Below are 27,443 nucleotides of genomic sequence, written 5' to 3' on the forward strand. Positions count from 1 at the left end.
CTACAGCATCATCCGTGAAAAGCCGCATGGAACTTCCGACACTATCTACTAGGTCATTTATACATATTGTGAAAAGCAATGGTCCCATAACACTCCCCTGTGGCACGCCAGAGGTTACTTTAACGTCTGTAGACGTCTCTCCATTGATAACAACATGCTGTGTTCTGTTTGCTAAAAACTCTTCAATCCAGCCACACAGCTAGTCTGATATTCCATAAGCTCTTACTTTGTTTATCAGGCGACAGTGTGGAACTCTATCGAACGCCTTCTGGAAGTCAAGAAAAATAGCATCTACCTGGGAGCCTGTATCTAATATTTTCTGGGTCTCATGAACAAATAAAGCGAGTTGGGTCTCACACGATCGCTGTTTCCGGAATCCATATTGATTCCTACAGAGTAGATTCTGGGTTTCCAAAAACGACATGATACTCGAGCAAAAAACATGTTCTAAAATTCTACAACAGATCGACGTCAGAGATATAGGTCTATAGTTTTGCGCATCTGCTCGATGACCCTTCTTGAAGACTGGGACTACCTGTGCTCTTTTCCAATCATTTGGAACCTTCCATTCCTCTAGAGACTTGCGGTACACGGCTGTTAGAAGGGGGGCAAGTTCTTTCGCGTACTCTGTGTAGAATCGAATTGGTATCCCGTCAGGTCCAGTGGACTTTCCTCTGTTGAGTGATTCCAGATGCTTTTCTATTCCTTGGACACTTATTTCGATGTCAGCCATTTTTTCGTTTGTGCGAGGTTTTGGAGAAGGAACTGCAGTGCGGTCTTCCTCTGTGAAACAGTTTTGGAAAAAGGTGTTTAGTATTTCAGCTTTACGCGTGTCATCCTCTGTTTCAGTGCCATCATCATCCCGGAGTGTCTGGATATGCTGTTTCGAGCCACTTACTGATTTAACGTAAGACCAAAACTTCCTAGGATTTTCTGTCAAGTCGATATATAGAATTTTACTTTCGAATTCACCGAACGCTTCACGCATAGCCCTCCTTACGCAAACTTTGACATCGTTTAGCTTCTGTTTGTCTGAGAGGTTTTGGCTGCATTTAAACTTGGAGTGAAGCTCTCTTTGCTTTCGCAGTAGTTTCCTAACTTTGTTGTTGTACCATGGTGGGTTTTTCCCATCCCTCACAGTTTTACTCGGCACGTACCTGTCTAATACGCATTTTACGATTTCCTTGAACTTTTTCCATGAACACTCAACATTGTCAGTGTCGGAACAGAAATTTTCGTTTTGATCTGTTAGGTAGCCTGAAATCTGCCTTCTATTACTCTTGCTAAACAGATAAACCTTCCTCCCTTTTTTTATATTCCTATTAACTTCCATATTCAGGGATGCTGCAATGGCCTTATGATCACTGATTCCCTGTTCTGCACATACAGAGTCGAAAAGTTCGGGTCTGTTTGTTATCAGTAGGTCCAAGATGTTATCTCCACGAGTCGGTTCTCTGTTTAATTGCTCGAGGTAATTTTCGGATAGTGCACTCAGTAAATGTCACTCGATGCTCTGTTCCTACCACCCGTCCTAAACATCTGAGTGTCCCAGTCTATATCTGGTAAACTGAAATCTCCACCTAAGACTATAACATGCTGAGAAAATTTATGTGAAATGTATTCCAAATTTTCTCTCAGTTGTTCTGCCACTAATGCTGCTGAGTCAGGAAGTCGGTAAAAGGAGCCAATTATTAGCCTAGCTCGGTTGTTGAGTGTAACCTCCACCCATAATAATTCACAGGAACTATCCACTTCTACTTCACTACAGGATAAACTACTACTACCTATGATGATCTTGGCTTCAGATTTTTGGACCTGCTTTATGGTGTGGAGAATTGTAGGTCTCCTCTGGATATCACAGGGGTGCATTACACAAAGGAAGCAGCTACTTGGATGACATGGTACTTGTGGAGTGCAAAGAGGTCTTTTTAGATTAGGCGGGCTTGAGGTCCTCTCATGAATGCCCACCTGTTGACATGCAGAAAGTGAAATCTTATCTTGTACAAAGTGAAGACACATTGGCTTTCAAATTTTAACAATAAATTGTAGATGTATTCATATCAAAGATCCTGAATTTTCTGCCCTCATGGAAAGTTGTCATGCTTAAATTATTCTTGGGACCAAGAGCTGGCTAAAATCTGAAGTAGAAAGTTCAAAAATATTCAGCAAGGAATGGAATGTGTATAGAGAAGGCAGGTTACCATAGGAGGATGATTGTTTATTGCAGTCGACACAAATATCGCATCTATCAACGTTAAAACTGAGTCTGACTGTGAAGTCATCTGCATGCGAGTAATAGGCCTAGCTGCATTAAAGTTAATTATCAGACTTTTTTACTGGCCACCAGTTTTCATGATAACAGTTGCTAAGAATGTCTACACTCAGTAGCACAGAAATACCCAGGTTGTGCAACGTTAGTTGGAGGTGACTTTACCTAGTATAGACTGGGATGTCTATGGATTCATTACAGATGGCACAGTCAGTCAGTCTTGTGAAGTACATTTGAACACATTTTCTGGAAACTGTCTTGAGCAGCTAGTTTGGGAGCCCACATATAATGTAAATATTTTAGACATTGTAGTTATGAACAGTCCTGATCTTATTGACAGTCTCAGTATAGAGACAGGGACTAGTCATCACGATGTCATCATAGTGATAATTGTCACTTAAGTTACTAAATCCTTCAAGAAGGGTAGGAGATTGTTCATGCTAGAAAGAGCAGATAAGCAGCTGTTAGGGTCCCACTTAGACAATGAATGAGCATCATTTAGTTCAAATATGATTAACATAGAGGAATTATGGGCAAAGTTTAAACTTGTAGTACTTCGAGATTTCAGAGGAAATTCTAGAATCACTTGGCCTTCCAATGTTTTGAACATCCGATATTTTAGATATGTGTAGGAGAAATAAATCGGCCAACTGCGCATAATTTATTTGTATGTGCAGATCAAAAAGAACAGCCACGAGGAAAAAGATGGACACGGTAGCCAAATGGCTGCAGACAAGTACTTGCCGTATGGTCCAGAGTTTCGTGTACGGGCAATGAAGAACAGCAAAATTTTATGTAGTATTCTGTGTTCTTTAATGTCTGTAAAAAGACAAGTGAACAGTTGAAAGTAGTTTCCTAAGGACACTTATGTGTTGGACTTGAATGAGAATAGAGACTTTAAAATTTTTTTGTGTCTCAGTTATGATCGAAGTGAGGCACAAGTGTAAATGATTCTAATGTTCAAAGAATGAGTTAGCTTGCCACAGTTATTATTTATGAATGTTGAAAATGTATTGTGATTGAACTGAAAAGTATTCTATGAGTACACAAATTATTTCAAGAATAGAAATGTAGTTAGCAAATTCCCTTAACCAGCAACATATCTTTGGAGAAAAAGCTGATGGGAGACTGATGTAGCGGATTAACCTGAGAAGAGGATCTGGTATGCATAATGGGCAAGTTAACTGAATTGAGAGATGTAGAGAGTCTTGCACCCCAGCACCACACTGTCTCTGGATGTCATTCGGAGAACATTAGAATGTGGCGACCGTGACAGGACCCAAATAAAATGGGAATTTTATGACAGAAATGGGAAGAAGATATGAGTTGCCATAGCAACCGGACTCAACAAGATATGAGAACTGTTTCCAATAGTAGTATTGAGTCCAATAAACCAGTGGAAGAAAGTTGCGAGTGCAACGCAGTAAAAGACTTGAGAAGTGAAGAAAACTGGAGAGAAGACCTCAATTTTTCGACTAAGAAGATCGGGTGTGGAAAATAAGCAGTCTTCACACACATACATCACGCTGACGCCGATGCAGTAACCAGCCATCGACACCGACTGCACCAGTTGCTGCTCACCAGTGCTGACTCTATGTCTGCTCACTGTTGACAACGCTGAAACCAACATTTGACGCCGCTGGCAGTGCTGTCCACTGGTGCTCATTACACAATCACTCAGAATTCCACGCCGGGTGAGTGTGAAAAAAAAACATTATTACTCTAGTAAGATGTGTTACAAAATACTGTGGGGTGAACTTTTACTGTGTAATTGGTATAATTGAAATTAGTCTCAGATGCTCACTAGAGCTAAAGTCTATAGAAGCATGGACAGTATACAACCAGTAGGAGATACATCAGAACCAGCCATGGCTATGAGAATTGCTAAAGAGGGACCTGACTTGTCTGCATTAGTAAATTTAATTAAATCCCAGAATGAAGCTCTAACTAGATTAGATGCTAAGTTAGAAGCACAGAGTGCAATTTCAAATGCTCAAATTGTCTCTTTGATGAATGAAATAAGTACTACTTTAATTGAAAAGCTAGAAGCACAGGGTGTAGCTTTAGATTCTAAGTTTGATGTATTAAATGATAAAGTGGAGAATTTGCAATTAAATTTAAAGAATGAATTAAGTAATTCCTTAACTGTCCAGATGAATAAAATGTTTACTATCCTGAGCCAAAAGCAGGATGACCAATTTCAGAAATTGACCCAGAAATTAGAATTTGACATTGAAGTAAAGTGTAACAATACAGAGTCTGAATTTAGTGAAAAATATGGATCATTTCAGAGTGTGTGTAATGTTACATTTGAAGCGGTAAAACAAAGGCGCGCATACTTTGAAAGATAGTGTGGAAAGACAGGATAAGCTGATCCCTATTGTCCAATTACAAATTACAGGTGTCAACACTTGAGTTGATGACGTAGAATGGAATATCAGGGAAAAATTAGCCAACTTTGACATTATAAATGTAGGTAGTCTGGCGGAACCTTTTGAGATAATTATAGAGCGAGAAATTACCGAGAGTATAATCTCCAGAAACGTTTCAACTGTTGATTTTTCCAAACTTAATGATAATAGCAATGTTAGAGATGATTCATGGAAAGAATTCAAGCTTGCTCAGGACAGATTAGAACATAGAATAACTTTTTTAATGTCATGCTTCCTAGTAAAATGGTAATTGTTTTGTTGTGGGGAGACTTGCATATAAAATTTAATGAGAAATAATGGTCCATAAGTAATCGAGTGAGGTTAATGTGAGATCCATGGGATTCGGGCGGAGTCACATCTGTCCCGCAGGGACATTAACGTTCTGTGTTAACAGGCGGAGTGACGACCGCTGGCTCCCGAGTTGTTTTCGGTGTTTTTTCCGAAATTACTTTTCCTGCACCGAATTTCCTTCAAATCTCAAACTATACTAGCATTCTTATACTATCCTATGGTCCTATAGCTCCTCCATCCTTATTTTTACTTAAATGACAAGCAATGGCTGCTGCAAATCACTAATATCAAGGCCATACTGTTTCTTGTAATCTCAAAGGGGTTACGTATGCTTCTGGTCCATGTTATGTAATCAACTGAATAAATTTTGTTGTTATATCGAGTCAAGACTGAAGAATGTATTAGTGGTCTTATAATATGCTCTCTAAATGCAGTTGGATTCCGATTTAACATATCCACAGTTACATCCATAACAATTAGTGCTCAGTGTAGATGTAAGTCAACTACATGCTCCGCTCTAGTGTGCATTAAATCCTGACATCAGCATAGAGTTAGAAGAAGTTCTTGAGTATTTAAGTAACCCATGCACTCTGCTCTAGTCAGTGAGCATCTCGAATCCCAGTATCAGAGTATAGTTAGGCCTTAGTTTTGCCTAAGCTGTTCTCTGAGAATCACCAAGAAATATTAGATTAACAGAAGATGGAAATTTGTATGAAACATTACGGAACACATAATTTTTTTAACCTTTGTAAGATCTAATATAAATCTGATTCACCAGCCAGTCTCTTCCACCATCCACATATAAAGAGAATGGACAGTATAACATGATGGTAATGTTGAGACACAGTGATGTCGAGATGACATGAACTGAATAGAGGATTTTATATGTGTATAAAAGTATAATATAAACTGAATAACTAGGCAACTGATTGTAGTGTATAATTTTCTATTTTCATAGAATATTTTGTACCTTTTGTGAGATGTAATGTAAAGGGGAGGGTTTGTATTCATTTTGAGAGGGGTGGGTAGTGTAGGTAAAAGCATGAATAATACTACGCACACATTACATCATTCAGACAACCCTCACAGACAAGTGTGACCAATTCTTCACCATTTGCAGATACGTCTGCCTGTGTCTGTATATGTGCGTATGGATATGTGTGTGTGCGTGAGTGTATACCTGTCCTTTTTTCCCCCTAAGGTAAGTCTTTCTGTTCCCGCGATTGGAATGACTCCTTACCCTCTCCCTTACAACCCACATCCTTTCGTCTTTCCCTCTCCTTCCCTCTTTCCTGATGAAGCAACCTTGGGTTGCGAAAGCTTGAAATTTGTGTGTGTGTTTGTGTGTATTTCACTGTGTCTATCTACCAGCGCTTTCTCGTTTGGTAAGTATAGGACTAATAATGACCCCATATCACATATGTACATAAGTATAGAAAAGCTAGGATAATTCCACATCAAGTATGCATTAGTAGGATACATGAGTAAGGAAAGGGGACAAAGCCACAGGAGAAGTTATAAAAGAGGGTCAGTCTATTAAATATTCTGATAATGTGTAGGATTGTGGAACTCTTATAGCCCAAGTAAGCATAAAATATATGGAATAACGGATATAGGCTTGATGTACGCTGGAAGTGTAGAAGTTGTTGCGTAAAGTAGGACTCTAGGATATTTATTTATTTATTTATTTATTTATTTACTTATCCTGTGGATCACATATTGTACAAAGTACACATGATATAGGACAAGTCATTTTTCTTAACAAATATGTAGTTTGGAGAAAAAAAATAGGCAATGGACTGCCATTTAAAAAAATGTACACAAAATTGTTCGTTGGTGAATATAGTAACTTCACATACAGAGAATACAAACAATTTACATGGGGAACTAAGAAACATGTAGGCAATGTAGTGCTACTTTAAATTTACACAAATAATCACTGAGATTACAGAATAGTGAAAATGTCAACTGGAAACACAACAGAAGGACAATGCCATTTAAAAACTACATTAAACATGAAATTAACATTGAGATTTCACAGACAATTAAGTTTTAATACTAATAGAATGTGTACTTGTACATTCAAAAGCGAGTTGAAAAATTTTGGGAAGTGAAACTGAAACATAGTTGTGTATAGTAGAAATTAGGTTATTATTTTGCCTACAGAATGTTTTACTCTAATCACAGTATTTTACAAAGGAACTTTATAATTTTTCATTTCCAGGAATTCTTGTACTGAATAGAAACAGTGCTTTGTCAGAAATGCCTTTAGTTTATTTTTAAATATTGGATCTGGAGCAGTTTTTATTTGTTCTGGAATTTTATTGTGTAATACGACACCCAGATGAGTTATATATTTTTGGTATGATGATGTCCTTGAAAAAATTTGATGGATATTAGATTGCCCTCTGGTATAATGAGCATGTATATCATTGTTTCGGATTAATTTGCCTGTTCTTGAGAGGTATTCCCAGGTGAATAGGATTGTTTCTTGAATGAATAGGGATGGGATGCTTAGAACATTAAGTTTTATAAATTGACATTTACAGGATTCCAGCTTTTTGAGGCCACAGATTATCCTCAGTGCTCTTTTTTGTAGTTTAAATATATTTGTGCTGTGAGTTGAATTTCCCCAAAAGATGATTCCATAGCGGAGCAATGAGTGGAACTGCGCATGGTATGCTTGTGAGTTGTTAAAGAGTGAGTATGAAGTGTGAAATAGATTTTTATTTTACCAGATAGTATTTAATTATGGTGTACATAAAGATGCATACTGGGGCTATGAACTATAAAGCCTACCCAGGAAGGAGAAGGAGGGCGCACCTGCATTTATTGGGTGAAAAGGGCAGATAGGCAGACCCAAGAGAGGCTGACCCAGACTGTGCAGACAGGGGCACCAAGGAGGGGATTGACCTGTACCATAAATCAGGAAGTTAAAAGTAGCATACCTATCAAAATGGAAGGAGTAAAAGCATTCATAGGGTCAACCCATAGGTAAGGTATACATACTGTGCCTAAAAGGAAAAGGGCAGTGTTGTGACAAAAGTCACACATTTTGCAGAAATTATTCTGGTAAGTTTGAATTCTCTATTTTACTAGCAGGGTCAGGTTGTATGTTTAAGAGTGTCTGAAAGAACACTTTTAATTGCCCTGAGTTCCTCCAGACTACAAGAAACTGTAGATAATGAAATGGATAAATAGTAAAGAAAGAAAAAGAGAAACAGTACAGAAAGGTAATGTAAAGAGCAACCATAATTAAGAGTCAGTGACACATGGAGTTTATGATTGGAAATGGAGACTGAGTCCTAACGAATCCTAAATATTAGGAAAACTTATCAGAGTACCATTAAATATTCGAGTTTGATGTCAACTTAGTGTAAGAGTAGAATGAAGAGTAAGTTAGTTAAAGTTTACTATAAATAAGTACAAAGAGCTATGTTGCAATGTATACTGGTAAAATTGTATGTGATATAAGTTTACCTAATGATTTTATAAAATATGGAATGTTCGATTTAAGGGGGGGGGGGGGGGGGGGAATATGTAGTGCTTTGAGAAATTTGGAGGAAATTCTAGAATCACTCGACCTTCCTATGTTTTGAACACCCGATATTTTAGATATGAGTAGGAGAAACGAATTAGCTGACTACGCATAGTTTATTTGTGTATGCAGGTTAAAAAGAACAGCCACGAGGAAAAAGATGGACATGGTGGCCAAATGGCTGCAGACAAGTACTTGCTGTACAGTCCACAGAGTTTTGTGCACAGGCAAAGAAGAACAAGAAAAATTTATGTAGTATTCTGTGTTCTTTAATGTCTGTGATGATTGTAAAAAGACTAGTGGACAGTTGAAAGTAGTTTCCTAAGGACACTCATATGTTGGACTTGAATGAGAATAGAGACTTAAATTTTTTCATGCCTCGGTTATGGTCAAAGTGAGAAACATGTAAGCTATTTTGTGAAGTGTAAATGATTCTAATGTTCAAAGAATTAGTTAGCTTGCCAAAGTTATTGTTTATGAAAGTTGAAAATATATTGTGATTGAATTGAAAAGTATTCTACGAGTACAAAAATTATTTCAAGAATAGAAAAGTAGTTAGTAAATTCCCTTAACCAGCAATATATCTTCAGAGAAGAAGCTTTTGGGAGACTGACGTAGCAGATTAACCTGAAAGAGGATCTGGTACACGTAACGGGCAAGTTAACTGAATTGAGAGACATGTGAGTCTTACACCCCAGCACCACACTGTCTCTTGATGTCATAAGGAGAACATTAGAAACTGAGTGTAAATTGCACCATGGATAAGTATATGCCAATTAACTGGATTAAGGATCAAAAAGACTCACCGTGGTTTAATAGAAAAGTTCAGAAAATGCTGAGTAATGCTGTTCTCGGTTCCTAGAGTAATTTGAGTGTGACAAATTTCCTGAATTGATTTAAACGTGTTGGTGACTTGGTACTCCCTATCTCTCCTGCCTACTCCACTCATAACTGCTATTTTGTAGCAGAAAATTCTTCTTTTAAATATATGTAGTTGTTTTAGGCTTCTTAACAAGCTGTTATTATACACTTAACAATTGTGAGAGTGCACTGATCACTGTTGATAGATAACAATTATTGTGTACTACATGAAAGAATGGTAATTTACTAAAAACATTCTTTCCTATAAGTGCCAAAAAAGACTGACATGTCCAGAATGAAAATATTTGGCCAATTTATGGCAGGAACTAGAAAAAAACTTTTAATTTATTTTAAAAATGTAGGTTTTTTGATTTTTTTGTCTTTTATGTGTGAGCAAACTATTAAAATGGTTTGCATAGCATTTGACTGCAGAGCTCACATGGAAATTATTTTGTAACTTATACTGAAGTAATGTGCATCACAACAATTTGAGATTGAATTTTTTATTTGCCGTATGACTAATTTCTTGTTGGCTTCTGTCTTGGGATCTGTGGACTATGCTTGTTTAACAATTATCCTGATGTTTCTCCATCTTGGCAGACTACCAGCAGCACTGGAGGGTGAACATTTGACAATGCCAGCCACTTGTGCTGGTAGGCTGTCAATAAAATTGTTAAACAAATGTTGCCCAAAGATCCTGAGTCAACAGGCAGTCCATCAACAAGTTGACATGGAAACCTAAACAACTTTGAATTATATGTATTAAAATATGAAAGTCACTGTCAAGAACTTTCTAAGACATTCGCTTGTCAACTCTCCACAATATTGCTCACTTTACCCAGAATAAATACTCTGATGAACAAAACATTAGGACCATCTGCTATGCATTGTATTGTATGGAACTGTAGACCTAGAAATGATGGAGAGGCTTCGTCCCCGCTGTAGCCCATAGTGTTACAATCCCACTACAGGCTACAGCAGTCCACTCACTCCACCGCCACCCCACACTGAACCAAGGGTTATTGTGCGGTTCGGCCCCCAGTGGACCCCCTCTGGGAATGTTTCACACCAGATAAGTGTAACCCAAATGTTTACATGGTAGAGTAAATATGGTGTATGCATACATGGAGAAAGTGTTTGCGCAGCAACCACCAATGTAGTGTAACTGAGGCAGAATAAGGGGAACCAGCCCGCATTCACCTAGGCAGATGGAAAACTGCCTCAAAAACCATCCACAGACTGGCCGGCACATTGGACCTCAACACTAATCCACCGGGCAAATTCGTGCTGGGGACTGGCACGCCTTCCTGCCCGGAAAGCAGTGCATTAGACCCCACAGCTAACTGGGCGGGCACCATTTGCTTAGTAGCATGTTGGTCTACATCTGGAATGAAATACAGCAGTGATTCTGGAATGCAATACAGCAGTGATTCTGTATTGCACAAATTTGACACATCTGTGGTGCATTTTGAAAGGTATACGAGACCAAATGTCCATGCACAGGTCACGCATTTCCCATAAATTATGTGCCAGTGGTTTGTAAGCAGGGACCTGGTACCCGATAGTGTTCCAGATGTGTTCAGTTGGGTTCAGATCAGGTCAATTTGATCGCCAGACATCAATGTGAGTTCACGATCATGCTCCTCAAATCACAGCAGCATGATTCTGCTGAAAGACACCACTGCCAATGAGGAAGACATCAAGCATCAAGGGATACATGTGGCCCACAGTAATGTTCATATATGTCTTAGAATATACAGCCCACAACCAGATAACAAAATTCCGAACTACATACAGCTTACTAGGCAAATACCAATCAGGTTTCAGTAAACATCGTAGCAAAACATCTACCTTAATAAAGGTAACAGCTGATCTGAAGCTTGCCATGGATGCACAAGAGGTGACTACTGTGCTTCTTCAACTTCAGAAAATCCTCTGACACTGTCAACTTTGACACTTTACTAGCCAAACTTAGCAGCTTGGATATCTGGCCAAGTGCAGTGCCATGGTTTTGCTCATACCTGATGTCTTGCTAGGAATGTGTCACCCTGGCACCACCAAGTCACAATGGAGGCAGGTAGTCTCAGGCACCCACCATGTTGCACAGTGGAGGTAGGTAGTATGAAGCATCCCCCAGGGATCAGTATTAAGTCCTATACTCTTTTCATTGTATGTCAATGATGTGCCATCAGTTTTGTCCTATTGTAAATACCACATGTTCACTCATGGCTTCCAGTTGCATCTAAGTGCAAAACCAATAAACCTGAAGATAGCTATCGGGAATCTCAATACTGATCTGTTTGCACTATCAAAATGGGCACAAACATAGTGTTAAAGCTTGAACCATCCAAAACCAAAGTGGTAGTGGTTGGTCATTCTAGGTACATTGGCCTGAAATATCGAGAATCACTAACGTCTTTAATATTGAATAGAACAAATCTCAACTTTTGTCCTTCAGCAAAGAGTCTAAAAAGAATGACAGGTGAAAATCTAAATTGGATTGAGCGTGTAACTGCAATGTGTGAGAAGGCATCAGCACCCTTTTGTACCTTACAAAAATATGAAAAACTCTTCTGTCTTGACCTGAAAAAGAAACTTAGGTGAGCAATTATCCTTCCAATTATTGTAATCAATAATTATCCTGCAAGGTCTTTCTCAGAAAAGCTCACAGCACCTGGAACTAGGTATGAATGCCTGTGTTTAATGTATCTGTGATGTTCAACTCTTTGATCATATTCCACTATCAGATGCACAGCAGTACTGGTTGTGAGCAGACAAGGGCAGAGATATCCATACCCTCAGTCTTCTCTACTGTCTTAATAATGTACACTGTCCCTCATATCTCTCCTCAACCACAACACTTGTGTCTGAGCAACATGGCAAAAACAACTGTTCCCATCAGAGCAAAATCCTTTCTGTTCCACTCCATCCTTCAACCATTTTCCCCAGTAGCAAGAACTCGACTCTGGAAAAACCTCCAACAGTATATTAGAGAAGTGAATAACAACTCCATCTTCAGAAGATAGTTAGACATATCTACTGAAGCAACAATAATGACTACCATTGTCTCTGTGCGCACTTGTTACCCCTGTACATCCTTCTTTCCAACCAGATCTTTCTCATTAGACCAGTGTTTTTTAGCTGGTGAAGTCTCCTTAAATATCATTTCTCCAAAACTCACTATATCAGAAAACATTTATTTTGTACATCTATAAATTCTTTTTATATCTGCCACTATCATTACTATTATTATTACTATTATCACTGTTAGCGGTAGCAGCAGGGGCACAAATACTGCCGGTATAAATTTTATTAGTTCAGTATTATTTACACAAATTGTCACCATGACACAAATCATTTTAATACCCTTTGTCATAGTCAAATTGTTATTTCTTGGGTAACTATTTTGTAAAAAAGAGACTATATGTGTGAAACCCTGGTCCAATCAGATCAGGTTAAATAAATAAATGTGATCCATGGTTGTTGTAGTGCCTTTTATTATTACCACAGGTCCCTTGGAAGCCAAGTGAATGATTCTGCACCTGCCCCATTTGCCTGGATGACGGTGTGTTTGTACATGACCATCGACCTAGTGTAACAAGAAATGTAATTCAACTGACATTTCCAGTCCTGATGATTGCACGCCCACATTAATCATAATTGACACTGTTGTTGGCTCAACATTGGAATATGCAGGAATCGTCTGCTGTGGAGCCCAGTGCTGAAGAACAGGTTCTGAGCAGTGTGCACTGGAGCACTTGTGCCGGCACCAGCATTGTACTCTGCCATTACATTTGCCACAGACTGTAGTCTATTCCAGCTTTGCTGTTTCTAAAATGCTCATTCTCAGGTGCTGGGCCATAAGACTATCCTGTATCAAATTCACTTACATCAATGGATTTCCCCATATGTGTTCAGTATTGTCACTACAATGATTCCCCATTCATCTTTGCTCCAACTAAATACTTTCCACACCACATCACATCCCTACAGAACCTTTCATGGACAAAAGCATTGTTATGGGCAACCACTCATCATAAACAGAAAGCACAGAAGAGTAACAGGTACATAAAATTGTGGCTACTGTAGCTCAGTCATTGTTGCAGTCTTCATCAGAACACACATAATGAGAGTTCTCTCTCGTGATGATGTGACATAATAGGGTTCAATAGTGATCTCAAGTGGAGTAGGTAGAAAGGATGTGAGTGGACAGTTCCCACATGTTGAGAGATATGAGTAGCAGTCACGCACCTATGACAACAGTGACTCAGGAAGATGGGAAGAGAAAGGTGAGAATGAGGTGTTATACTATAAGACTGAAACACGGCTGCTGCTTGTGTCAATTTTTAAATTTCATTCCTTATTGTGCATGTACATTTTTGGCATTGATCTCTCTCTACAATTTTTAACTCACACACTTCCTTTACAACCTAATTCCTCTTCTTTTTCTATAATCTTCAAGTTTGTTATCCTTTTTACAAACCCTCTATATATTCCTTCCACATTTCAGCTTTTTGATTCTTTCCTTAGTAACTCTTCATATTCTTGTGGCAGAAGAGGTGGAAGATATGACACAGTGAGAATAATTTGACAAATCACTAAAAGACCAAAGTGGAAACAACTTCCCTAGAGTAGATGACATGTCCTCAGATTTGTCAAGTTCCTTAGGAGGGCCAGAGTAACTGTTGTGTGAGTTTGAATATAATAGAGGGAAACATTCCACGTGGGAAAAATATATCTAAAAACAAAGATGATGTGACTTACCAAACGAAAGTGCTGGCACGTCGATAGATACACAAACAAACACAAATATACACACAAAATTCTAGCTTCCGCAACCAACGGTTGCTTCATCAGGAAAGAGGGAAGGAGAGGGAAAGACGAAAGGATGTGGGTTTTAAAGGAGAGGGTAAGGAGTCATTCCAATCCCGGGAGCGGAAAGACTTACCTTAGGGGGAAAAAAGGACAGGTATACACTCGCACGCACACACATATCCGTCCACACATATACAGACTGCTTGTGTCTGTATATGTGTGGATGAATATGTGTGTGTGTGCGAGTGTATACCCGTCCTTTTTTCCCCCTAAGGTAAGTCTTTCCGCTCCCGGGATTGGAATGACTCCTTACCCTCTCCTTTAAAACCCACATCCTTTCGTCTTTCCCTCTCCTTCCCTCTTTCCTGACGAAGCAACCATTGGTTGCAAAAGCTAGAATTTTGTGTGTATATTTGTGTTTGTTTGTGTGTCTATCGACGTGCCAGCGCTTTCGTTTGGTAAGTCACATCATCTTTGTTTTTAGATATGTTGTGTGAGTTTGGTGGACATGTGAATGTACTAGCTGTCCAGATTTCAGGTGAGTACTTGTGGAAATGTTGTTGTTGTTGTGGCCTTCAGTCTGAAGACTAATTTGGTGTAGCTCTCTATGCTAATCTATCCTGTGTAACTGTTTTCATCTCTGCTAATCACAATCTACATCCATTTGAAGTTGCTTCTTTGGTCTCCATCTACAATTTTTAATCTGCTCACTTCCTTCTACTACAAAACTGACAATTCTTTGATGCCTCAGGATGTGTCCTATGAATTGATCCCTTCTTTTAGTCAAGTTGTGCCATAAGTTTCCTTTCTTTCCCAATTCAGTTCAGCACTTCCTCATTGGTCATTGGATCATCCATCTAATCTTCAGCATTCTTCTACAGCACCACATTTCAAAAGTCTTTATTCTTTCCTTGTCTGAAATTCATCCACTATTTTTAGTGTCTCATTTCCTAATCTAATGCCATTAGCAATGACTGATTTAATGTGACTACATTCCATTACCCTTGTTCTACTTTTATCAGTGTTCATCTCATAACCTCTTTTTTAAGACTCTGTCCATTCTGTTCAACTGCTCTTTCAAGTTCTTTGCTGTCTGATAGGACTGCAATGTCATTGCCAAACCTCAAAGTTTTTACTTCTTCTTCCTGACCTTTCATACCCTTTCCAATTTTCTCTTTGTTTTTCTTCAAATCATATTGAATGTACACGTTGAATATCACTTGGGACAGGCTACAACCCTGTCTCAGTCCTTCTTGACTATGGCTCTCTCCTCCATGTCCTTCGACTCGTATAACTGTGTTTCTATAAAAGTTGTACATAACCATTTGCTCCCTGTATTTTAACCTTTCTGATTTGAAAATTTCAAATATTGTAGTTCAGCCAACATTGTCAACAGTGTTCTCTAAAAGTACAAATGCTATAAACTTAGATTTGTCATTCTTAAACCTATCTACTAGCAGGGAGTATACGCTGACAAGGAAAAAAAATTCCCGGATTTCCCAGTTAAAAATACACTTTCTCCCAGGTGAAAACACACTTTTACCGTGTTAAGTGACAGTATATTTTCCCTGCAAAACTTATCAATCCTTTGAATGGTTATGGTTTTATACACGGGAATTGAATCTCCTGGCACTTTATAAAATGAAACGTAGGGAAAAAGACACGTTTTGGAAATGCATTTGTTGTGCAGCAACATATATGCTGTGTATTTTCGTATTACGAAAGTATACATTGGAATTCCACCAAACACCGCATGTTACTTTCCAAATCATTGAAATCGAGATTGCGATGCGCTTTGTAAGCCAGTCATAGCTCATGTCACGTGATCTCGCCAGCCGATGATAGCGGATATTCAGAACATAGGACACGTGATGTAGTAGCCAACAGCAACATCACTGTTAAGTAGCACGAACACACAAACAAGTTAATAGTTTAAATTAATATAAAAAGTGTTGCTACAAGAAAAGCAAAGCTTTACATATAGTATTGGTCTCTAAGGTTAATAAACTGCACGAGAAGCTAAACTTTTGCATATAATGTTGATCTTTTTTGCGCCTGTTACACTTTAAGATATATCACACAAATGGGCCAGTAAAATTTTTAATAATGACATAAATGTCTGATCTTCAGTGTTCGAAATTCTTCTAAATGGCTCGTCATCGAAGTTGATTTTTAAATGAGAGTCAAACGCTATGTGATTTAAAAAGTTCATGGTACATTCTCGCACATAGTTCAACTTACATAAAAGGATATTTACTTTGAAAGTAACATTTTTCAAACCACCATTTGCAATATTTTCCTGCGACCTGTTAGAAATAGATTCGTTTCAGCAATTGCCAGAGAGCGCAGATAACAGGGGACACCGCGCTTGCACAGCTACCGTGATGTAGGAAGCCCGTATGTATGTACGTGTAAAACATTGAAAGATCATGCATTATGTCATAAAAGAAACAAGACGTCAGAGAATACTCCAAGAGTATCGGTATTTCGTGAACCATACTAAAAAGTGCACTTTTAAAATGCATACTTAAAGTGCACATTCATATGACCAGATTCCCAATGAAGTAGACCTCGACCTGATATTCAGCTTTTCAGTGTGGTTTTCGGGATGTAAATTTTCTTGGAGCACCAGTGCTGTATTAGATCATGTTTGGTTCTTTATTATGGCATAATACTATATGTGCTAGAAGATGAAAATGTGCACTTGAAATGCAGCGAACAGTTGAAACTAGTAGTAGTAACACAGTAGAAACTACTGTGGAATTAAACATTTCATTTCAAATACAATGACTGCCTCTGCAGAAAAGGTTAATAAAAGTCAAATTTCTTTAGCAAACAGACACAAATAACTTCACTGTTCTGCAAGGCATTTAATGCTTGACTGTCAGAAAGGTGGAAATAAAATAAAAACTGAAGCTAATAACATATTTTAGCTTCCGTAATTATGTGAATGTATTTTAATTCACTTGATAGCTCCTGGCCACACATATCCGTTTTGTTTTCATTTGATGTGAGAGTAAACGAAGGAGAAACAGCAAAATCACTAAATGTAAACACGGGTCACGTGGAGACTACCCACTATAACTCAGACTGCTCTGCGCATCGGCCCCAAATCTACAATGTTTGCTAACCGGGTCAATACTAAAAAAAAATCGAATTTTCAAAAATATGTTTATCTTGTAGTGCACATCTTTTTGAAAAGTCTGAAACATAAAACATATGTGTTCGAGGAAATGTAAGGCATGTTGTTTGGTCTTAAGTGCGCCAAAGTGCAGTGCCACGTCTCTCCAGGCAGCATTCTTGTATCGCACGTCATTGTATTTCACTCTGTGGTATTGAAATGTGTATATTTTGTAATGTATACCATCAAACTATATTCAGGACAGTGGAAATTGAAATGTGTGGTGCCTCTCCTGCTCCCAGTCAGCCGGTTTGATGGCCTGCCAAAAAACCTCGCAATTAATAGTGAATGGAATTATTTGAAATCGGGAGAATAAGAACTCTTCAGAAAATTTGCACTTTTATTGCCTATTAGCTAATAACTTGCTGTTTTGTGTGACATAAAATTAAATATAGGATACATCAAACCAATAAAGACAAGAGACAAGCAAGAAAGTACACATTTCTTCAATCCTTAGCTCCTAGCATTTTTTTTTTCTCTCTAATCTTGCTACAGCTTTACAGGGTGTGCTTTCGTTTCTGCGAAAGAATCTACTACCTCATCAAAGTTCGTCAAGCATTTTGCTACATGAAAAATCGAAATGTCGTTATCTAATACTGAAAAAGCTGTTAATACAAATAATACCCAAGACTGGTGTGGTTTCTCGATCTGATTATGTCTATTTTGTCACTCTCTCCTAGATAAAACAAAATAGACCTTTCTAATATTGCACCAATTTTGTAACACATGCCAAGTAAATGAGACTGTTTTGGCACTAATGGTCATTTTTATAACACAACAGAATATAATTCATGAAGTACCAATATCAAATGCCTATTAGGCCTACTAAAAGCAAAAAGCTTTATGTTACAAAATAATTTCACATTTTATTCATACGCACCAGTTTCTTAAGCATGAGATGGAAAAGTAGTATTACGAAATTTTTATATAAATTTGGAATTGTCTTGTTCTTCCATAATTTGTGTGATGTCCCCCGTTTCTTCTCCTTCCTCGTTCTAACAAACAATTTTGTCATCACCAATTCTGTAGCTATTCCTGCCATTGTCAAAATTTGTTCATCGATTAACTTCACTAACCCTGCCAGAATCACAGGTATAGTTATCCCACGATTATTCTCTGTTTAGGTGTTGTTACATGTTCATAAAACAAGTTTTCCATGTTACTTCCATAATAGAACTTAAGCAGCTGCTAACGGGGGACTGTACAACTGGACCTTACTAGTGTACCAGCAGCGATCTGGCAAAAAACATTTCTTGCAAAATTTCACTTTCTTGGATAATCTTGCTCACCTGTTATTCCTGTTAGTCGTTTATTTCCATTCTTGTAGTCTGAATCTATGGATTTTGCTAGTAATTATAACAACGCTGATCATTCGCAAACCCAATCAACCACATAATCAGACAGCGATTGGCATTCATCTGTTCAGCTTTACTCCGCTCAGCTCATATAGCCCTGTTGCCTTTTGTGTGCAGAAAGTTTATTCCTAGAGTTTATTTCTCCTGACAGAGACATCACGTACACTATGCACGCATTCAAAAATCAACTTATGATTCATTCAGAAATCAACTTAAAATACACTCCTGGAAATTGAAATAAGAACACCGTGAATTCATTGTCCCAGGAAGGGGAAACTTTATTGACACATTCCTGGGGTCAGATACATCACATGATCACACTGACAGAACCACAGGCACATAGGCACAGGCAACAGAGCATGCACAATGTCGGCACTAGTACAGTGTATATCCACCTTTCGCAGCAATGCAGGCTGCTATTCTCCCATGGAGACGATCGTAGAGATGCTGGATGTAGTCCTGTGGAACGGCTTGCCATGCCATTTCCACCTGGCGCCTCAGTTGGACCAGCGTTCGTGCTGGACGTGCAGACCGCGTGAGACGATGCTTCATCCAGTCCCAAACATGCTCAATGGGGGACAGATCCGGAGATCTTGCTGGCCAGGGTAGTTGACTTACACCTTCTAGAGCACGTTGGGTGGCACGGGATACATGCGGACGTGCATTGTCCTGTTGGAACAGCAAGTTCCCTTGCCAGTCTAGGAATGGTAGAATGATGGGTTCGATGACGGTTTGGATGTACCGTGCACTATTCAGTGTCCCCTCGACGATCACCAGTGGTGTACGGCCATGTAGGAGATCGCTCCCCACACCATGATGCCGGGTGTTGGCCCTGTGTGCCTCGGTTGTATGCAGTCCTGATTGTGACGCTCACCTGCACGGCGCCAAACACGCATACGACCATCATTGGCACCAAGGCAGAAGCGACTCTCATCGCTGAAGACGACACGTCTCCATTCGTCCCTCCATTCACGCCTGTCGCGACACCACTGGAGGCGGGCTGTACGATGTTGGGGCGTGAGCGGAAGACGGCCTAACGGTGTGCGGGACCGTAGCCCAGCTTCATGGAGACGGTTGCGAATGGTCCTCGCCGATACCCCAGGAGCAACAGTGTCCCTAATTTGCTGGGAAGTGGCGGTGCGGTCCCCTACGGCACTGCGTAGGATCCTACGGTCTTGGCGTGCATCCGTGCGTCGCTGCGGTCCGGTCCCAGGTCGACGGGCACGTGCACCTTCCGCCGACCACTGGCGACAACATCGATGTACTGTGGAGACCTCACGCCCCACGTGTTGAGCAATTCGGCGGTACGTCCACCCGGCCTCCCGCATGCCCACTATACGCCCTCGCTCAAAGTCCGTCAACTGCACATACGGTTCATGTCCACGCTGTCGCGGCATGCTACCAGTGTTAAAGACTGCGATGGAGCTCCGTATCCCACGGCAAACTGGCTGACACTGACGGCGGCGGTGCACAAATGCTGCGCAGCTAGCGCCATTCGACGGCCAACACCACGGTTCCTGGTGTGTCTGCTGTGCCGTGTGTGTGATCATTGCTTGTACAGCCCTCTCGCAGTGTCCGGAGCAAGTATGGTGGATCTGACACACCGGTGTCAATGTGTTCTCTTTTCCATTTCCAGGAGTGTATTTTCAAAAATGTTCCAAAACCAACAGGGATGCATTTCAAAATCATATGAATAATCGATAGACCAACGTGTGCTGGATGCTAAGCGCTTTGTGAAACAAGTTTTTTTTCCCTCAAGAATATGAATTTGGCGCCCCCCTTTTCCTGGCAGCATCTAGCTGCTTGCACAGCGAACAGCCACATTCTTATAGCCAGAAGTGGGAAAATCTACTACTCATACGCGACTCAACTGCGCATGTGCATGAGCCCGCTCGTACCTGTTAAAACGAATCTAATGTAAACAGTTGTGATTTCACGCTCATCGGAGGCAATTTGTTCTTGTGGAGGATTGCATAGTCTTCCTAAAGCCTTTGACATATTTTGCTGTTGGCACATGCTTGCATGAGCAACGTGTGTCGTTATTGTATATGGCACATTTCCTTTGCAATTTAAGTTATTTTTGTTTTTTTCTCTCGTTTATGTTTTGTTGTTGAAGTGTTATTCTGCAGTAGCGGGATGCAGTAATATCCTTTGTTAGAGTATCGGTTCTTACCAGTCAAAATTGCAAAAATTTAACAGTAAACTAAAACAATGAAAAATTCCTGGAATTCTAAAAAATTCCCAGGTTTTTCCGGGTCTTCTCCCGGATGAAAAAATTCCCGGGTTTTTCCCGGATCTCCCAGTTGTTCCGGGTCAGATACACCCTGACTAGGATAAGTCATAGTGTCAGTATTGTCTCACATGTTTCTAAATTTCTCTGGAACCTAAACTGATTATCCTTCAGGTCAACTTCTACCAGTTCTTCCAGTCTTCTGTGAATAATTTGTGTCAATATTTTGCAACTATGACTTATTAAACTGATGATTCAATAGTATTCACACCTGTCAGCACCTGCCTTCTTTGGAACTGGAATTATTACAGACTTCCTGAAGTCTGAAGATATTTCCCCTGATTCACATATCTTGCACATCAAGTGGAATAATTTCTCATGGCTGGCCCTCCCCAGAATCTCGATAAATCTGAGGAAATGTCATCTACTCCATGGATGTGGTTTCACCTTAGTTCTTTTAGTGCTCTGCCAAATTCTTCTCACAGCATTATATCTCCCACTTCTTCCTCACCTCTGCCTTCTTCTTTTTCTATAATCCTCAAGTCTGTTATCCTTATATAGACCCTCTATATTCTCCTTCCATGTTTCAGCTTTCCCCTCTTTCCTTTGTAGCTCTTCATATACTTAAAAAAGCTGCTTCTCTTGTTCCAAATATGTCTTTAGTTTTCTTTTAGGCAGCATATATATTTCCCTAGCTGTGCATTTGTCTCCTAGCCATTCCTGCTAGCTGTTTTGCACTTTGTGTCAGTCTCACTTTTTATTTAGATGGCTGTATTCCCTTGCACCTGCTTTATTTGCTGTATTTTATATTTTCTCCTTTCATTAATTAAATTCACTAACTCTTGTGTTATCCAGGGGTTTTTATTAGGTTCTGTCTTGTTACCTATGTGATCTTCTGCTACCTTCCTTATTTTGTCTCTCAAAGATACCCACTCTTCTTCTGAGATATTCTTTTCCCCTGTTTCAGTCCAATGTCACCTAACACTCCCTCTGAAACTTTCAACAACACCTGTTTCCTTCAATTTATCCAAGTCCAATCTCCGTAATTTCCTACCTTCTTGCAACATCTTATGTTTGGTATGTGATGGTACCAAGATAACAGCAGTACTGTAGTGTGACTTAATTTTTGCCTTAGGCAAGAAACAGAAGTGCAAGTAGCTGCTTTCACTAGTGTTATTGCTTCTGTTTGAATATAATATGCCAGGAACATGATTTGAGTGTGTGGTGATTGGTGAATACATCAGATAGGCATTGTAATTGAATCTTTCACCAGGAAAACCACCAACAATGACAAAGCACTCCATTTGTTCCTGATGTGGGTCACTGTTTATTTCCAATTAGAGTTCTGCAGTAGCCCCATCTGCTGTTCTGTTGGATTTTTCAATCTGTTTATATGATTGGAACTTTACTGCAATGTGCTAGTAGCAACATTTGGATTTTACCACATACACAAATGGGATTCTAACTGGAAATGTTTCATTGCTAACAATGAACTAGCTTCCTTTGCTCCTTCTCTCAACAATTAGTGAATTGTGTAACATAATACCTAAGTTGCATTTATTATTTTGCTTGTTAATTAAAATGAAGATAAATGTAATAGTATGAATGTTATATTATGACATGCAAGAGTTTAAAAAATATCACTCACTATCTTTGGTTTAAAGGGTGGCTTCACTCTCCGTGCTTCAAGTGCTTCCCAGTCCATGTCACGGAAAAAGGGATGAACGCGAATAGCAGCTTCTGTGCCTTGCGCAACCACACACCCCAACCGTTTGGCAGGATTCTTGGTCATGAACTGTGAAACAAATTAAAGTCCACTTACAAAGAAACATTCTACTCACACATGATACTGACTTATGCAATATCAGAGTGTGTGACATAAGTAAAACCAACTCCATTTGTGCACTTTCTTCTGTTTAGCATACTGTAACACACAGGATGGAATATTCCATTGAGTATATAATGTCAATACTACAAAAGCAAGCATGAAATAGTTGAAATCTGTGAGCTCAGATTGATCAACCATATGGCACTCCAGCAAGCTTTCACATGACGTCCATTGCTGAGTCAGTAATCCATTGAAGGAAGGGACGTCGAACAGGTGTGCAGAACTATAGACCTATATCTCTAACGTTGATCAGTTGTAGAATTTTGGAACACCTATTATGTTCGAGTATAATGACTTTTCTGGAGACTAGAAATCTACTCTGTAGGAATCAGCATGGGTTTCGAAAAAGACGGTCGTGTGAAACCCAGCTCGTGCTATTCGTCCACGAGACTCAGAGGGCCATAGACACGGGTTCCCAGGTAGATGCCGTGTTTCTTGACTTCCGCAAGGCATTCGATACAGTTCCCCACAGTCGTTTAATGAACGAAGTAAGAGCATATGGACTATCAGACCAATTGTGTGATTGGATTGAGGAGTTCCTAGATTACAGAATGCAGCATGTCATTCTCAATGGAGAGAAGTCTTCCAAAGTAAGAGTGATTTCAGGTGTGCCACAGGGGAGTGTCATGGGACCATTGCTGTTCACAATATACATAAATGACCTGGTGGATGACATTGGAAGTTCACTGAGGCTTTTTGCAGATGATGCTGTGGTGTATCGAGAGGTTGTAACAATGGAAAATTGTACTGAAATGCAGGAGGATCTGCAGCGAATTGACGCATAGTGCAGAGAATGGCAATTGAATCTCAATGTAGACAAGTGTAATGTGCTGCGAATACATAGAAAGATAGATCCCTTATCATTTAGCTACAAAATAGCAGGTCAGCAACTGGAAGCAGTTAATTCCATAAATTATCTGGGAGTACGCATTAGGAGTGATTTAAAATGGAATGATCATATAAAGTTGATCGTCGGTAAAGCAGATGCCAGACTGAGATTCATTGGAAGAGTCCTAAGGAAATGCAATCCGAAAACAAAGGAAGTATGTTACAGTACACTCGTTCGCCCACTGCTTGAATACTGCTCAGCGGTGTGGGACCCGTATCAGATAGGGTTGATAGAAGAGATAGAGAAGATCCAACGAAGAGCAGCGCGCTTCATTACAGGATCATTTAGTAATCGCGAAAGCGTTATGGAGATGATAGATAAACTCCAGTGGAAGACTCTGCAGGAGAGACGCTCAGTAGCTCGGTACGGGCTTTTGTTAAAGTTTCGAGAACATACCTTCACCGAAGAGTCCAGCAGTATATTGCTCCCTCCTACGTATATCTCGTGAAGAGGCCATGAGGATAAAATCAGAGAGATTAGAGCCCACACAGAAGCATACAGACAATCCTCCTTTCCACGAACAATATGAGACTGGAATAGAAGGGAGAACCGATAGAGGTACTCAGGGTACCCTCCGCCACACACAGTCAGGTGGCTTGCGGAGTATGGATGTAGATGTAGATGTAGATGTAGGGATTGTAAAATGTGAAAAAAATAATCAATGAATATTTCTAATAATATGAGTTCTACCTTCTTACAGATCTAGCCAGTAAAGTCAGAAATGACTAAAGATAATATTAACAATCACTTTATTAGTGCAGTGGATATAAGAGAAATCAAATTGCAAAAATAAATTGTATACATAAATTATAAACAGCATGATTTAAATGGTATAAATGTGCCATAATTAGAATTTAAAAATTCTGTGTTTTGTAATTCAAGAATTGTTTTACTGAGTAAAAGCAATGTTCAATGCTCCTACTAAAACAACTTAAGATTATTTTTAAAGGAATTTTGATACCACCGCTGTTTTAAATGACTAGCAAAGCTGTTGAAACGCCATGTGAATAATACAGGTGTATTGTGGCCTTAGACATGCTTATTTTTATCACAGTTACCAGTTCTATTCAAAAGATACTCATTTGCAAAAAGGACAGAGTCATTTATGAAAATGCCAGAAGTGCTCTTTCCCCCCCAACCCCAACAGAATGAAGTTTATTAAAATTGCAGATAGCTGACCAGCTTGCACTTTAGCTTAGTGTACAAAGAGCGCAACAAGCTTTTGAAAGCTTTGCTTCAAGAGCTCACGCATAACAGTGCTATTTTAAGTTGCTTTGTAGCCATTTTACTGTAACTTTAATATCAGTAACTGATTTCAGTAATGACTTGATATTGTATCAAATACTTGTAGAAGTGGGAAAGAATCAAAATTCATGAACACAATTTTTTTTCTTTATTTATTAACATTTTATTTTGTTGATACCAACTAGCAATCAGACACATATTGCTACATAATAAATCTGCGGCAAATTGAATTTCATAGAAATTTCCAGTCTCTGAAAAGATGTCAATAGTCTTACATTATCAACTACGCTCACAGTTAAGCTCTTATTAATAATCACAGTGAAAATTTTGGCAGAGGCAGCCCTACATGGCTGTGCAAGGGGCACACCGCATCTGTATGTCAGCTCCAGGGGACGCCAGAGGCTGAGCACATAATTGATCGCTAACCAAGTTATTAATTTGTACTCAGAGCTACTATACTACTTATTTTATTATACTTACAAACATGGACTACAAATCTGTTTTATTTGAGTGACATGTTTCTAAACACTTGTGAGTTTTATGTTTAGCTGAGCACTCCTTTAAGTTTAATTGAAATTGATGACACTGTCAAGGATTTTGTAAATAATAAAGCCCAGAAAATAGATTTTCTTTACATATTTTTGTTATCTTTAAATTTGAATGAGAAATTATATGTTTCAGTGTTGCTATTCTAGCTTTTCTCATCCCTGCCTGTCCTGCCCCCTGCCCCCCATCCCCCCTTTTCTATCTTATCTGCAAACTGAAAATTGCACACAACATGTTTCCTGAAGCAAAACTGATATCACAATAAAGTTTTGAATCCTCATGCTGGATTAGCTTGTCAACCTAACTTCAACGTCAGCTAAGGGTGCCAAGGTGGTGCTTGCAACCTAGCAACAGAAGGGCTAGGATTATTCCTAAATTTTGCATAGTGTGCTGGGGCGCATCTCCCCCATATTACAATCATGCCCGGAAGGGGCTCTTAACATTTATTGATGCTTACATGTAAGAAACTAAACTGATACTGCTGTGTCTGATCAAACACATAATTAATAATTGCTTCTAACAAGTGTAACATATTATTTCTCCACATGAGAAGTTGTTATGCAAGACAAGTACTGGTATGTTAAATTAATTTCAAAGCGATGCATTGGTGTAATTTTTTGAATATCTGTTTCTTGAGTCATTGGTGTCCTCACCGCCTCTCATTACATACCAACTATGTACCGTAATTCCATAACTGCATTACAAGATTTAATACATCCATCATATTATTTCTAACTGTGTACAGCTTTAAATCTGTCTTTAAGTACTTAACTATTTCAGCAATTTGTCTATGGAATAAACTACTCTTATACAAACTATCATTGCAATAAAGAGGAGATCAAAGCTTTTTCTATTCCTTTATCATCACCATGGCTACCTTAATATCAAATTCCAACTGCCTTTCTTCTCACAGAATCTCTATCACAGTGCCAATAGTCTTTGAGATTTTCTAATACTTGTCTGTCCTGCAGTTAAAATTTTGACAGGTCATGTATACTGACATATGCAACAACTTGAACACTTTCACTATATAAACTGCAACAGAAGAATCTACACTCAAGTCTGTGTGTCCTTGTTGGAAGGTGAATGTAGTGTGGTGCAAATAATAAGAAGTATTAATTGAATAAAGTATATGATACTGAAAAAAAAGAGTGTCCAACAGTACTTGTGTGATAACTGGGGAAAAACTGATCTTTCTCTATATTGTAAACGGCCTTTTCTTGTACTTGACTTTTTTATTTCAAAGATTAACTGAAAATTAGATTATATGAAACAATTTTACTATTTCAAGAAGGAAGCAGTTACAATTGCTTCAAAAATTATAGACTCATGGTCTCTCAACTCGTAAGACTGAAGAAGTAAGAATGTTATAGTAGGAGGGAGGAGAAGATTAGTGTTTAACATCCCATTGACGACAAGGTCATTAGAGAGAGAGCACAGGCTCAGATTGGGGAAGGATGGAGAAGGAAAGTGACTGTGCCCTTTTTAAGGAACCAGCCCAGCATTTACCTCAAGTGATTTAGGGAAATTAAGAAAAACCTAAATCAGGATGGACAGACGTGAATTTAAACAGTCATCCTCCCAAATGCGAAACCAGTGTGCTAACCACTGGGCTACCTCATTCGGTAAGAATGTTACAGCTGCTGCAACTCACGATAAAGTCAAATAATAAAGTAAAGCAAAATCCCCCCCACAGTCAATATACCAGTACATTAACTTGTCTGTCTGCTAAAATATATATGAGAAGGATACATGATATACTAAAATGGTCAAATTTTGTATGAAAGTGCATCCTAATCAACAGCAATACAAGCAAAATAACAGTTTGTAACTAAGGAGAAGGGAATAATCTTAATAATATAAGGATAAACTTATAACTGGTGTTTGTCTTATGTCTAATACG

The 27,443-nt window shown here is 39.0% G+C and overlaps 1 protein-coding gene across 1 annotated transcript in view; it reads right to left on the minus strand.

Moving 5' to 3' along the window:
- Positions 1-27,443, minus strand: part of LOC124608773 (protein kinase C) — a 232,768-nt gene that overhangs the window by 18,358 nt on the left and 186,967 nt on the right. The window contains exon 13 of the mRNA XM_047140014.1: positions 22,621-22,767. Coding sequence (XP_046995970.1) covers positions 22,621-22,767 — 147 coding nt within the window. The remainder of the gene's footprint in view (positions 1-22,620; positions 22,768-27,443) is intronic.

This window comes from Schistocerca americana, chromosome 1, assembly GCF_021461395.2.
Source record: "Schistocerca americana isolate TAMUIC-IGC-003095 chromosome 1, iqSchAmer2.1, whole genome shotgun sequence".
NCBI lineage: Eukaryota > Metazoa > Arthropoda > Insecta > Orthoptera > Acrididae > Schistocerca > Schistocerca americana.